The following is a 15,493-nucleotide window of genomic DNA, read 5'->3' on the forward strand; positions in this document are numbered from 1 at the left end:
GGGCGTTTTGCCTGTCTCCCCTAACCCCTTCCCTTCCCTCAGCCCACCTGCCCCCAGCCCTATCGACACCTACCCACCCCACCCCCTCTCATTCAAACCGACAACACAAACATAGCAGACTGCAGTCCGTGGTCCGTAGCGTAGACTCTGTTCCCTCCAGCAGCTAGCCAAGCCAGTGCGCAGCGCGTCGCCACTCCACTGCCCGGCCAGCCCAGCTGAGTGACGTACGCGTCCGTCCGTCCGCCTTCGGTAGCGTCCGGGCGGCTTCGGCTCTCCCCGGCAGGCACTCGGCGTGCTGGCGGACAGGGCCAACGGGGCCTGTTGGCGTGCTCGAGACTTGCCGGGTGGGGATGGGTGGGACAAATCGCGCTCGGGTGGGACGGACCGGGCGTGGGACACACTGCCGAACAGGGCGACACTGATTTTTTAAGTGTAATAATGAACTAATTTAAAAAGCAATAACATTTTTATTGCATTAGTAGCGCCATGAAAAAGTTATTGCATTATAAGTGCAATAATTATTGTATTGCATTGGCGCATTCATCGCATTATTAGCGTAGTTATCATTTTATGGCACCAAAACTGTGATAATCTGGGCCCAGATCGGCCAAAACCTAAGGGACTTATTGCATTTTTAATGCGATAATTTTTTTATTGCTGCCACAGATGCGATAATTTGAAGGAATCACACTTGCCTTTTTATCGCAGCAAATTGTATGAAACTTATCATATTAGAAATACCAGTGGAACCGAGCGTCCAACGAGCGCCAGTGCCGGTCTCTGGCTCCCAGCCCCACCAGAAGGATGGTTGACCCTGGCCGCGGGCAAGAGGGCCTTTGAGGCCTACGTGGACTCGGTCTACAGTTCTAGAGGAGGGCTACAGTTCAACCAAAGACGAACGGGACGAGCACGACAATGACGGACGACAACTGGTTGTGGCTAGCTCTTCGGATGAAGAGTAGAAGTGTACATGCTTGACTTGTAGGTTTTGGACTGCTTTAATCAGTTTGTGCATCGCAAGTGAAGCGCTGGCGGCGCCCTGTAATTCCACAAGCTAACCATTCTGTCCCAGTCCCCGATGCCCGGAAGGGACGCGAGTACTCAGGCGCATCGTCCATCGCACGAATGTAGTGAGGTGGAGCCCCCTCAGCGCTGCCGTGGATCGGAGTGGGATGGGGTCAAATTCACCATCTAGGAGGAGCAATGGGTCCGGAGCCGGCGGATTTTAATACCCGATTGGGTCGGCTCACGTCCCCGCCGAGCTGGCAGCCTTGTGGAGCTGTAGGAGAGGTGGTTTGCGTGTGTAAAGCTCAGTGTTTCTGCCCATCCCAGTTTCTCCTATGGCACGCATGTTGCTCGAAACCAGAAACCAGATCAAAACCAACTCGTTAACGGTCTTCCACTATCCCCAAGACTCCATTTCGCCAATAAAGTTGGGGGTCAGAATTTATGATCCACCCAAGTAAGGACCCATTGAGACCCAACATTTTGGGTTCGGTCCAGGATCGCCTGCGAGGTAGGCAAAAATGGGGTGCAATTAGGTAGGCAAGCCCGCTACACAATTATTGGCTGAGCGACAGCGAAGCCCGTTACTCCAGTGGGGTTGAAAAGTTTTGTCTGTCAGAGTGAGTGAATGAGTGAGTGTGTGTGTGTGAGTGGGTGGGTGCGCACTACTCCTCCTGAACAGCTTGGCCGATCTGGCTGAGATTTTGCAGGATCCTTAGGTATGTTCTTGGCTCACCACACACCAAAATGCAGCTTGGTATCTCAATCCATTCGGTCATACTAACCAAAAAAACACTTTAAAGACGGCAAAAAAAGAAACTCTTTTGGTACTTTCAACATTGTGTCAAGTTTCATATTGTTTTCTATGTTTTGAAGGGTGCTGATGACGAAAATAGAACCCATTCTGACCGTCGACCTGAAGTTAAGTCCCATTGAAGATTTTGATCACCAAATTCTATATATTGTGGGGATCACGCCCATTTCTACGGTTAGTCTACACAGATTATTCTTACAAAGAACTGCTCTTTGTAATCAATACGAAAAAAACGGTGGCTTCACACTGTGCGAAAATAACAGGAAAAGTAGCGATATACATCGGCAACTTTGGCCCGTCCCGTAAATTAAGAAACGTACGAATTTCGCCTATGTTTGACCCTGACGGGAATACAACCTGAGTCTGGGGTAAAAATAAATGTCGTTTTCGTCATCAGCACCCTCGAAAACATCAAAAACAATGCAAAAACTCGAATAAAAAGAATGTTTAAAAATTACTCCACTGGGATTTGAACCCGGGTCCGAAGTTCTCCGATTCGCTTGAAACTGGCACCATTGGTTTTCTCTCGTCGGCCCGATTCCAAAAATACCCCTACATGCCCTCCTAGCTGCATCCGTTGCCGAGATCCTCCTCGACCCCATGTAGACCATGATGCACCTGCAGCAGCGCCCGGGGCTCGGATCGGATTTGCTGCCACCGGGCGGGTCTTAGGGTCACCCAAGGAGGTTGCATACCAAATTTGGTCCAGATCGGACCACGGGAAGTCCTCGGACGGACGGACGGACGAACGAACGGACGCACAGCAGGGATCATACTATATGCCCGTCCCTCCGTCATTTTTTTACAAAAAATAAACGGGACGGGCCAAAAACAACAGCGAATCCCGTTAATTTTTTAACCGGGATTCACTGCAGTTCAGAAAACAGGGTTTACTGTGCCTGGCTACAATATTAACTGGCCTTTATATTTACAGGATATTCCGTACACTCTGAGAAAAAATGACGGTAAATCCTGGATAATTTTTTTGCCAAACTTTACCGTACTTCAAAGACCAGTATCCACCGTACAGTCTACAGTATTTACCGTACTTGTTTTACAAAATATTCCGTAGTCTTTTAACAGTAGGTACCGTTCTTCCGTACAGTCCATGCCGTAGGAAGGACCAGATCTGGTCCCAAGGCCGCTTCCAAGAATTGTTCACATCAGGATCTTGAAAAAAGGGGGTCGACCGACTGAAAAATAATATTGCACCTTTCGATAGGTCTCGTCAAGACCTTTCCAACGAGTGGTCGGAAGGGGGGGGGGGGGGGGGGTCCAGGAGTCCGACTTCAGCAGTTGCGTACATCACACTGGTAAAACTAAAGCGTAGTATTACCCTCTGCTTTCAAGCGTAATTAGTTAACGCTTGAAATCAAGCGTAACAGGCTCTTCCCTCAAGGTTCCCCCTATCTAATTGCATGGAGGAATAGGGCACTTCGGAGAAAACCTAGACCGGAAGTCAGCGACACAACGGGAGAAACAAAAGAGCGTCGCGCTGCCGTGCTGAGCGGTGGTGGGGGTCGACATCGGCGGAGTAGGGGCGTAGGCGGCGCGTGCACTCTACCCCCACTCTGCCGATTCCAGCCCCCACCACCGCTCAGCACGGCAGCGCGACGCTCTTTTGTTTCTCCCGTTGTGTCGCTGACTTCCGATCTAGGTTTTCTCCGAAGTACCCTATTTCCAGAGTATGCTTCATTTCAAGCGTAACTTTATGCTTGAGAGCAGTTCTTGCGAAATGGTTAATTTTGGGCCCTGAAACTTTTTGAAAAAAAGTTCAATTGAAACCGGGTTTTTTGCATTTATCTTGTTAAGAACATCACTAGGGATCATGGATTCATCGGGGCGAGCTATCACCCCAATAATATATGAAATATCGCATTTTTAATTTTTTTGCCGTCCACGGAAATTACACAGCCTCAGAAACTGCCCACGGAAATTACATTTTAATGGGCCCTTAGAATAGGTGCGATACGAACGCAAACGCCTAGCAGTTTAGGCAGCTCCCTCCACATCTGTGCATTCTGGTTCCATGTTGCGTACCTCACAATAAAATTTCGGGCTAGACCACAATTTGATCGTATGCCGTTTCGGGCCCGATGCCCGCGTGCACTGCCAAACGGGACACGGCCGTCCTTACTGGGGTGCCACGTTATACTGGCGGAGAAGAACCTCGTGCGGCTACAAGGTCCCACTCGTAGTGTGACCAGTATGTGACGAGGTGTACAGCGGCCCGCTCGCGGTGCGGTCTATTAAGCCCTCCTGGAAGCATATCTGGCACCCACGTTTACTAACCTATATTTTCGGAAAGATTTCTCTTTGAGTTTGAGGAACAGATTGCTGCAATTTATTCGATAAACTGGGTCTTAGCATTCGAACGGCAAGCTTAGGAAAGACGTCATGTTGCTTAACATATCGGTCAGGTTAAGTCCACCGCAAGTCTTAAATGGTCAGCTAGATCCCAAAATACAGCGAGCCTATTTTTCGCAAGACATTAAGCTTTCGGTTAAGCTTTCCGATCTGAATAATCAACGTTGAACGGTTTCACTGACTCGCAGTCACAACTGTCAAGGCAGTATGCCGGCCGCGCCGAACAAAGCAGCATAAAACCGCTTGGTTGTCCAGAAAATACAGTGTTTGACCAATCTGATGAGTGGAGTCGAAAGCTTAGACTCTTGCAAAAAGTCGGCTCGCTGCTCGTTTGGGTCCATTTTGTGACTTGCGGCGGGTTTAACCTGATGGATGTTGTGTTAAACTACGCCACGACTTTCCTCAGCTTGCCTTCCCATTCCCCATGCCCATTTCCCTCCAGGATGGCATTCCCTCCATAAGAGAGGTTGAAAACAAAGAAAATATCGACATACTTTAGAGCTGAGGCCCCTTGCGAGGCCAAAATCACGTGAAACGCAACGAAAACCTCATTTTGTCCACGGAAATTACAGTCCACGGAAATTACATTATTGCATAAAATGGGGTGTACAAGCCAAACCAGAAGTGCCACCGGAACCAAAATTTTACTGGAACAACTTGTCCACAAGGCAAACACACAAGGATTGGTTCGCAATCAAAATTTTGAATGGTCTGCAAGCAATGGGTGGAACGGAAATTACACTTATTGCTTGCTAGGTCAATTTTTTCGCCGCTTTGGAACTTATTTAACTTCATATTTTCCGTTCTAATGGTGCCACATTACTCCGCCACTTTGCAAATTGTGTAGAACGAATGCACCAACAATATGAGAAAAGTTTCAGAACGGTCGCACATAAGGTAGAAAAACCGTCCCAAAAAAACCGATTTTAGACTTTTTGAATTTTAGTTGTGGAAGACAATTTTCGGAATCATCTTGTGTCTGCAAATTTTACCCGAGAGATACGTTCTACACGTCAAAACGTAGCCTCACTTGCGTAGAACAAAATGCACTTACCGAAAGTGATTTCTCATACTCCCTTGGGCTGTAGTATAGGCGGGAAGCCCCAAATCTGGAGCGTAGGACATCAAAAAGTGTCCACGGAAATTACATTCTAGGGTAAAACTTGCAATTTAACGGTGGAAGGAGGCAAAATTTCATCTTGATGAGAGTTGTACCTTGTCCGCAAGGTCAAAAAACATAAAGGTAGGAAAAGACCCGGTTAAAATCGACTTTAGGCTGGAAGAACCAGAGAGAGGACACGAAATTATCACATCTCGCGAGAACTGCTCTTGACTCAAGCATAGAGTTACGCTTTAGTTTTACCAGTGCAGGAACTTGGAAAAAGAGACAACCGACTACACAAAATTATAGCAGTTTTTGATAGGTATTAAAAGTACGGGACCGCCGGGTATAAAGTGCGGTATTGCTCGTAAAAAAAACGACGGTATTGCCTGTTAAAAAAAGTACGGTGAAGTCTGGAGTAATCAGTACAGGATTTAGCGTGATCTTTTCTCGCAGTGTACTCCACCCCCGTGGTACAATAAATCCCGTACAAAGTACAGTAGATCCTGTAAAAAAGTACGGTAAATCCTGTACTCTGGACTACAGTGACAGCCGTACTAATCACAACCGGATTTACTATGATTTTTTCCCACAGTGCGCAGCCTGCAAAGGCAATCGTTTGTAATACAAACGATTTTCTTAGCAATACATATAAAAAATCCTTCGCAGGCTGCGAAGAAATTCTTCGCAGGCTACACAGGATTTTTCCTTTGTATTACGAAGAAAATCGTTCATATTATAAACGAATTCCTAAGCAGGCTGCGGCTGCGAAGCCGCCATGTTCGGCGTTTTCGTCGTATCACAAAGAGCAGTTCTTTGTAGAGTTTTAAGTGTGTACGAAAGCAGCCTGCCAAAGGCAGGCTAGCGCCGCAGGCCAAGGTAGGTGTATACGCCAGGCGTGGATAGTCGAAACTAGCGCAGCATCGCGAAGCCTGTTACGACAGGACACGGGCTGGCGTACACCTACCTTGTTAAGGGTGACTTGTAAACAATACAGCTAGGCCAAATCCGACGCCACCGTTGTGTTCAGCGTCGAAAGTTTGGTTTGTGACGTCCATCTAGGTCAGATTAACCGTTGTGAAAACTAAACAATGAAGTGTCAAGCCATGGGTGCAACCCATTTGAAAGGGTACTTTTCATACACCCATTGGGTCGGACTCATGAGAATGGGTTGAACCTAATTAAATGGGTGCATGAAAAGTGCCCATTTAAATGGGTTCAGCAAATGCGTTTTGCCTGATATGGGCTTGTCTCTCAACCATAAGGTCCCAAGTACGAATCCAAGTAGGTTGGGCTTTTTTCTCTTCCTGACTGGGTCACATGTCAGTCTTCACAACTCACTATTGGGATGTGTAGCAAACTTCTCGTTCCATCACGTTGCTCAAAATTTGTTGGTGGTGGAACTCACTTCCCTTTTGCCTCTTGCAGCAAAATATTTGGTGTCAAAACAAATTTTTTGTTACACCAACTAAATTTCTCAGCCAAAGAAATATCAGCAAACATATTTGCTGCGACAGCTTATCAAATTTTTTTTTATGTATTTGTTTGTTGATCTGCTCTTGCCTAACTCATGGTGCGGACACATTTCTAGAATGTTCAGCGCGCAATAGGGTACTTCGGAGAAGAGCTGGACCGGAAGCTTAGAAGAAATCAAGAAGAAGAAACGCCGGACTTGTATGAGAATGTAACTCTGGGAAAGCGGCAGAACGGCGACGCAGACGCTCATCCTTATACATTTCGCATACTTTGTTCTTCTTGATTTCTTCTCAACTTCCACTCCAGCGCTTCTCCGAAGTACCCTATCTCTTAGGATTTCACCACTTTAAAGTTTTGAGCGTGTTCTAGACAGCACCAACTGATGCGGTCAAATGACTGGCATTTCACCTGCATCAGTCTAGACCACGTTTGGTTTTTCAGTGTTGTTGGCCGCACTCTCGGGCCGGCTATGCGCGTATTTCATTTCCCGCTTTTATTTTAAGTTAACTGAAAATTGATCCAGAATTTGTCAACAGTGTGGGGGAGTCGCTGCAGACGCTTCCGCTTCCTTTCAGTTCACTTTCGGAACAATGTGAGTCTCAACTGTATCACACGTTTCGACAGTCGATCCAACTCCTATGAGCATTTCGAAGCGGTAGAATCCGTAGTAGAAAACTTAAGCTTGCGGGAATGTCCAGTCAATGCTCTTGTTGTGAAAGACGTACGTATTCTGAAAATAAAACGAATGGAAACTCTACACACCTGATGCTTGGACTTTTTGCTCGATATTCATGTACAGATGTTAGTCTGTCTGCCAAGTTATTTTCAAATATGCTCACACGGAGAATCAAAAGGCTAGGAGTATAGCGCCAAATGGTGCCATGCGCTTGAAGACGTTTTCATTGCACTAGCAATACTTTCGCATTGCACGTGCAATGCCTTCACATACATGAGCGTAGGGCATTTTCGGGACGCGTTGCACGTGTTGCCCAATGTCTCAGTGTATTGCGTTTGGAATCTCAGTGCATAATTTACACATTTAAGAGATACCTCACAGCAAAATGAACAGAAAGACTTCGCGCCAAAATGTGGCGAGACAAGTCTCGCCAAGTTTCGATCAGACTTAGAATTCTCGCCAAAATTTGCCAGACAAAAATGTCTCGCCATTAAATGGCGGAGACGACCATATAAGATCTTTTGAATAGGTAAGCTATAGATACACTGTGGCAGAAAGCTACGGAAAATTCTGTAAACAGCTTGTGGTATTTCTCCGTAGCCCCCTTGTCAGTATTCTACGTATGCTCCTACAGTATTTTCCGTAGGACCGCACAGTATTCTCCTCAAGACCTTACAGTGCTCTCCGCAGGACTATATAGTCTTCCAGACCTTACAGAGAAGACTGTGCGGTCCTACGGAGAATACTGTAAGAGCCTACGGAGAATATTGATAAGAGGGCTACGGAGAATCCTGGCAAAAAAATTAACAGAATTTCCCGTACTATTTTGCCACAGTGTAACAAAAGTAGACATACGTAAAATGACAACAATATTTGTAACAGAGGCTGGAGGGCTTGCCTTGGGAACATGACAGGGAACCTTGGGGTTCAAGGATAGGCCGCCGTACATTATCCTGAAGAGAGAGGGAATGTTGTTCCTGAACGCGGAGCAAGCACCGCTGGGAAACTTGACCACCAATGCGTTTCGCTTCCACTCGTTGTTGTTGCGTACATCCATGCGAACCGCCGTCTGCAAACACTGCTTTGACTTCACTGCTGGCCAAAGTTGTACCGAGGGCCCGGTTAATCACCGCTGTCCCCATTGCGACACATTTGCCCGCATTCAGTGTCGTCTCACGGTTTGAGTGAGCGGAAATCGCAAGCCTTTTTAGCACCATTTGGCGTTGTTTGCCCCTCCCAATCGCTAAATGAGGACTGAAAGCATTGACAAATGTTCAATTAGAGAGCATTACAAGCTGTATTCATGTGTACATCAGAACGAGCAGTGATACACCGGACCCCACCACACGTAACGCACTCACTGAGAATGAAAGAGTCTCCACCGTCGCCCTCGCATTGGGTGACGCACGCACCGTCGCCCAATTTTGGGTGACAAATTGGTGGAGACCTAATTTTGGGCAGTCAAATATTCACCGCTCAAATTCGGGTCTCGGACACAAACGGAAAAGGACCCCGGCAGGCAGGACGTCATGTGGGACGACGACGTCACTCCAATTTGAGCGACGAAAAGCCTGTTACCGAATTTCGGGTGGTGAATTCTTCGTCCCCTAACGCATTAGTCGCATTGCATCACCCAACTCATGAATGGAGATGACACTCACTCAGTCATTCTCAGTATTTGCAAGTGTCGACCAGTCACATCACTCGTGTATCTTGTCAGAACGCCAGAAACCTGTCTGAAAACCTGGTCAAAATTCGCGCACCTCTGAAAGTTGAAAACGTATTCTCACATTCTGTAGATCTCAGGCTATCAATTTTAGAATAAGTTTTCTGAATTTCAGCTTGGTGGTGCGCGAATTTTATCAGGATTTCAGACATGTTTCTGACAATCTTCCAAAATTTACACGAGTGATCCTACGCCTGCAAGTATCGACCACACCTTCTCGTCATCTGTTAAAAGTTACCGCTACGTTTTCCCAGGGGGTGGCAACGGCCTAGGGAGAGCGTGAAGCGATGCTCGTGCCGTCAGTGCAGAGGTTGCGCACTTGTTCGAGATCATGAAAACTAGACAGTGTTTTTCAAAACGCTTTGCACCGATGGAAAGGGCTTCAAATTTAGGGTGCATTAGGCTAATTGCTCTTCTCGAAACTCCCCCCTGACTTTATATTATGGTGCAGTAAAAACACCGAAGAGAAATCATAAAATTCAGGAAAAACCAACTCGAATGCGCCATGTTGATGTTAATGATTCCGCCCTTGTGTTCGGTAATCGGAAGTAGCGGGCAGTCTACTAGGCCTAATGCAACTTAAATTTAGTGCTCTTTTGATCTGCGCAAAGCGTTTTGCAATCAACGGGCTAGATCTTCCAATCGAAGCAAAATAAGTAATCCCTGCACCTTTCTCGCGCATGGCTTCACGCGCTTCCTGGGCCGTTGCCGCCCCCTGGTTTACCCATGCGTTGTCGTCCAGTTTGTACGTCAAACTGGTGTTTCCGGAGATCGTCTGCAGCTTCCACGGCTGAGCGGGGTTGAAGTGACTCGTGCGCATGTACGTGGATGCTGTACCGTTACTAGGGCAACGATAAATTCGCTCCGCGTAAGCTGTGTAGGGCCCCTGCAACGCAATACACTCTCAAAAATGATTTCGGAAATTAACGAACGATTATATGTTGGCTAAAATGAATGACATTTGAGTCGGTTTTGTACGTCCATATCGTTTAAACTCGCGCTGCTCGCTGGGGGCTCCGTCCCCAGACCCCCACATGTGTGGGACGCGTGCCGAAGTGTTTTCAGTAAGTTCGTGGTGACCAAAGGCAAATTTTCTAAGGAAGTAAATGTACTGCTTCTTTGAAAGGTCTATTTAACAGCTTTTGACCATATAATTAAGCTACTTTTACTGCCCAAATAGATAGCTTGTATTGCATTGGCTACTGTGGCAGTCAATGGGTGCATACAAGGTCCGGAAAATATTGAAGACTGCTTTGACAAGGATAGAGGTGAATGGATAAAACCGCAAGTCTCTACGACCACTCCTTGACCCCAAACATTTCTATGAGTGAGTCAGTGAGTGAGTCGCCGCCAGTCAGTCGGATTGGGGCTATATAGATTCTTGATGATGATGATTTACCCAAATGCCGGTGGCGGGGACCCGACTGCTGCAGTTTCGGAAATTCTCGACCAGACCTACCGATGGGGCGAATTTTTAGTCATTCAGTCCCCTTTTAAGAAGATTGAGTAGGTTTGCTCGGAAACGGTGAAAAATTTTCAACTTTTGGGATTTTTCCCAATTTTCCCATTAAATTTGGAATCGAATGGAAAAAGCCGCAAGTCTCTACGACTACTCCTTGACCCCAAACATTTCTATGAGTGAGTGAGTCAGTGGATGAGTCAGTGAGTCAGTCAGTTGGATTGGGGCTATATAGGTTCTTGATATAGGTTCTTGATGAGTGAGGGAGTCAGTCAGTCGGATTTTGGGGCTATATAGGTTCTTGATGATAATTGATGATTGATTTTGAGTATGTTGCCGGTGACGGCGACCCGATTGCGGCACAGTTTCGGAAATGTCTTGACCAGACCTACCGAAAGGGCGAATAAAAATTCTCAGTCGGTCGGTCCCCTTTTTTTAAGATTGAGTGGATTTTGTTGAATTTAGGCCTATTTAATCGTTTTGAGGATGTTGCCGGTGACGGGGACCCGATTGCGGCACAGTTTCGGAAATGTCTCGACCAGACCTATCGATAGGGCGAATAAAAATTCTCAGTCGGTCGGTCCCCTTTTTTTAAGATTGAGTGGATTTTGTTGAATTTAGGCCTATTTAATCGTTTTGAGGATGTTGCCGGTGACGGGGACCTGATTGCGGCACAGTTTCGGAAATGTCTCGACCAGACCTACGGATAGGGCGAATAAAAACATCTTCTGATATTATGTACCAGTTTTTGCCGTTTTTAAACGACTTTTGTCTTGTGTTCACGACTATTGTCATGCATTTATGGCCGACCGTAAATTTACGACTTTAAAGTCGCTATTAAAGTTAGCAGCTAGAAAGTCGTAACTTTTTTCAATTGTTTAGCATCATTTCTAAACGAGTGTGTTGTTCTGAAATATGTCGTAAATCTACGATTATTTTTAACAGTGTACTGATAGGTGAAACCCTATTTTCTGAAGTATTATATGGCAGGGGTTTTGTGAAGAATTTGTTGAGAAGAAATTGACAGCAAGGTGCTGCCAGGGGGTGGCAACGGCCTAGGAAGAGCGTGAAGCGATGCTCGCACCGTCAGTGCAGAGGTTGCGCACTTGTTCGAGATTATGAAAACTAGACTGTGTTCTTCAAAACGCTTTGCACCGATAGAAAGGGCTTGAAATTTAGGGTGCATTAGGCTAATTGCTCTTCTCCAAACTCTCACCTTACCTGATATTAAGGTGCAGTGAAAACACCTAAAAACACGAGAAATCATAAAATTTAGGAAAAACTCGAATGCGCCATGTTGATGTAAATGATTCCACCCTTGTGTTCGGTTGAATTGGAAGTATCGGGCAGTCTACTAGGCCTAATGCACCCCAAATTTTGTGCTCTTTTGATCTGTGCAAAGCGTTTTGCAATCAACGGGCTAGATCTTACAATCGAAGCAAAATAAGTAACCAATGCACCTTACTCGCGCATGGCTTCACGCGCTTCCTAGGCCGTTGCCGCCCCCTGGTGCTGCTGATGCGAGTGAAGAAACTTACATCGCGTCACGCAAACAACATACTCTGATCCCAGTCAATTGCATTCTTATTTCGAAATTGTCAATTACGACCAAATGTCTTATTGCGAGTTTGACCATGGCATCCATTTTAACTCCAACGGGGGTTCGAATACCGTTGCGTTTAAATAGAAACATCATTCCCGAATATTTGAATCACTGTCCAAAAAAGGTACAGAAAAGGTGTGGTCTTTTGTTTGTCTCAACTGTTTGTGCCTGCCAAGCTAGGAACTTCTGTACTTTTTTTCCGTAGTCGTTTACATGAGTTGGGACAAGCATGGATGTCGAAAAGTTTATTCCGTACTATACATTCTTTTGAACATACTCTGTACAAAAGCACAGACTATTATACAGTAATCTTTGTACTGCCACTTTTCCTGTTATTGGACGCGAAACGACAAGGCTATGAAAGCGTTCCACGAAAGCAAACCAAGCGGACAGACGGTCGGGTCCGTGCTGTTTGAACTGTGTGTTTGTGTTTGCCGCGCTAATAGACCCAATTGGCCGAGGTTTCTTCGCCGGCAGCCCCATAATTCAACTTGTCATACTTCGCAGGTTGCGCCGTCATAATTAGCAAGAAATGATGTGTCTAACGTGTCGCGACAGATGCCATGCGACGCATTATTGCCAGCCCGCAGGGCCCTTATATACCCAGCAGGGCCGCATCTCTCCACAGTGTTCGTCAAGTCATTACTGCAGCAACATGACTCGCACCCTTCTCGTCGTCTTGGCCCTTGTGGCGTCCGCTTGTGCCGCGGTAAGTGTGCATCATGCACCGAAAAGTTAAAGGAATCCGCTGCAAAGTATGGCGAGGCAAAAAGTCTTGCCAAGTTTTGGACGGACCCGAAAGTGTAGCCATAATTTGGCCAGACAAAACTGTCTGGCCACAAAATACACACCGATTTCGACGAATGCACAAACGAGCCTATGGCCTGTGCGTCCAAATGTTTGACGATCGAAGCGTAACTTTTATCTCTTTATCAAGGTCTTTTGGCATTAAATAAGACCTTACAGCTTGTTTGAGTCTTCATTCTGTTTGTCACTTTTGTACTTTCGTATCGTGTCCTTTTTTAAAAAAATTATGGGGCTTGTTTCCGGTTTCATAAATTTATCTGTAACTTGAATCTGCAAAAAATTATGATCTCACCACTCTGTCACTGTAAAACTAAGTGCTGAGGTGCAGAATTTTCGGTCTCCGCACATGAACGTGCACAGTTGGCAGTCTCCACACTTCAACTGGGAGTTCTCTACGTTTGGACTGTGCTAAGCGAGAAGGGCTGAGCTACTCCACACTAGAAGTGTAGAGACTGCGAACTCAACACGTCGGGTTTTACAGTGTACCCTGGTGGTCATGTCGTGCACCATGAGCTGAAAATTCCTTCACGGAGCGGGTTTCCGATGTGTAACCTTCTTTCTTGAATTTTTGACGCAGGACAACTACGCTTTCAACCAGATTGACGAGTTGTTCGATCGCATCCAAGTGTGCCTGAAGCCTGTGCCCCAGCGCGGGTTCAGCTACCCCGCCACCGATTGCGCGTACAACGCCCGGAACGCTCTGAGGCACTCCACCAAGGAGTCCCAGGCTGACTCCATCGCCTCGTGCCTGCTCAACTACAGGGATCCCGTCAACGCCGCCGTTGTGGCCACCGCTAAGCAGTGTCTCAGCGAGTCCCTCGCCAAGCCCGTCCAGCCTGCCCTCAAGAAGGTGTGACATGATGGTGTGCCAGAAATCATATGAACTAGACAGCACACACTCTTAAAACCTTACGAAGTATTTTGAGCATACGTATAACAAACTAAAATACTTTCTATACGAAGAAATAGTTTGTAAATTACGAAGTTTTTTCTTTGTAAGCTTACGTTTGCTCAAAATGCTTTGTTCTACAAACTACTTTTCTTTGTAAGGCCCAAATTAGTTTGTAAGGTTTTCTCAGTGCAAGTACTGCATAACCGCAAACTCCACACCAGGGGGTGATGTGGAGTTTCCCTGACAAAGTCCCGAGTTCTCCAAACTTGCTTGACAGTGTGCTTTGACCTGATTCTTCCGTGCCGCAGGCTTCCTACAACATCAGGCAGCTGGATGTGATCGAGAGCCGCATCAAGGCGTGCCAGTCCGGCATCGTCGAGACCGCAACCTCCACCCCCGCAGCGTCGTGCCGCTTCGAAGCCCGTGTCAAGGCCGGCAAGGGCTACCCCAAGGAGTCCCTTGTCGACTTCCTCGTCCCTTGCCTCACCGGCAGGAACATTGACGCCACTATCGTTTCAGAGGCTCAAGCATGCATCGCCGCATCCCTTGCGAAGCCTCTTTAAGCCTGGTAGGTTAATCACCAATGACTAAAGCGACGATGTCTACCTTTCATTGCTATTAATAAAACAGTTAAAATATTTAATCTGAGCTTTCCTCTCAAATGAACCTATCGACGAAGGGAAAAGTTTACTCATCAATCCTGTGGTGTCGGTCGAAAAATAAGCCAGCCAGACACTGTCGCGCTAATACTGCAAATCCAACGGCGTTGCTTTCACTGAGAATGAAAGAGTCTCGATCAATAACCAATTTTGGGCGAGGTACTATATCACCCGAATTTGGGCGAGGAAGGATCCAAATTTGGGCTGGGAAGGGTGTATCACCTACGCTACGTGTATGGCTACGAAGTCTTATTACCCAAATTTGGGTGAGGAAATCATCCTCACCCAAAATTTTAGTCGTGATCATGACTTATTTATTTTCAGTGTAAGTATCTTCTTTGGCGATAGAATTGACTGTCGCCTAGAAACGGCCTTACCGTAAACCGGGGTAACTCGAGACAATATTTCTCGTTTTTCGGAGACTTTAACGTCTTGCCAAGTTTTGGTCTGACCTGAAAATCGCGCCAAAATTTGGTCAGACCAAAAAGTCTCGTCACAAAATGGTCAGACACGAAAGTCTCGCCACAAAATGGCGAGACTTTGGTGTCTGCCCATTTTGTGGTAAGACTGTTTTGTCTGACCAAATTTCGGCGATACTTTTAGATCTGACCAAAAACTTGTTGACACTTTGTGTCTCGCCTCTGGAGTGGCGAAAAGTTTGACCTTTGAATTTGTAGTGTCGGTGCTCCGGCCGCCCACCAGGCCAAATTGTGGCAAGCTGGCGAGTACTTTAAGAGCCAGCCTTGCCAATTTCCAGCATTAAAACCGGCTTGCCCATTTTGTGGCTTTTAGTCCCCACACTTGAAGTGTTAAGACTAAAACTCCCACAACTGTGTATTTCAAGTGTGGAGGTTTGCGCACTTGGTTTCACAGTGGCCAGCGCCTCTGGCTAGGTGTAAACGCCTGG

At 46.5% G+C, this 15,493-nt stretch overlaps 1 protein-coding gene across 1 annotated transcript; it reads left to right on the top strand.

Annotated features, from left to right (window-relative positions):
* Positions 1-12,812: 12,812 nt before the first annotated feature.
* Positions 12,813-14,570, top strand: LOC117649303. Its single transcript, XM_034391926.1, has 3 exons — positions 12,813-12,937; positions 13,613-13,885; positions 14,236-14,570. Exons 1-3 carry the CDS (start codon positions 12,884-12,886, stop codon positions 14,488-14,490), a joined length of 582 nt encoding a protein of 193 aa, XP_034247817.1. The 5' UTR covers positions 12,813-12,883; the 3' UTR covers positions 14,491-14,570.
* The last annotated feature ends 923 nt before the right edge of the window (positions 14,571-15,493 follow it).

This window comes from Thrips palmi, unplaced genomic scaffold (genome assembly GCF_012932325.1).
Source record: "Thrips palmi isolate BJ-2018 unplaced genomic scaffold, TpBJ-2018v1 HiC_scaffold_4, whole genome shotgun sequence".
NCBI classification, from domain to species: Eukaryota; Metazoa; Arthropoda; class Insecta; order Thysanoptera; family Thripidae; genus Thrips; species Thrips palmi.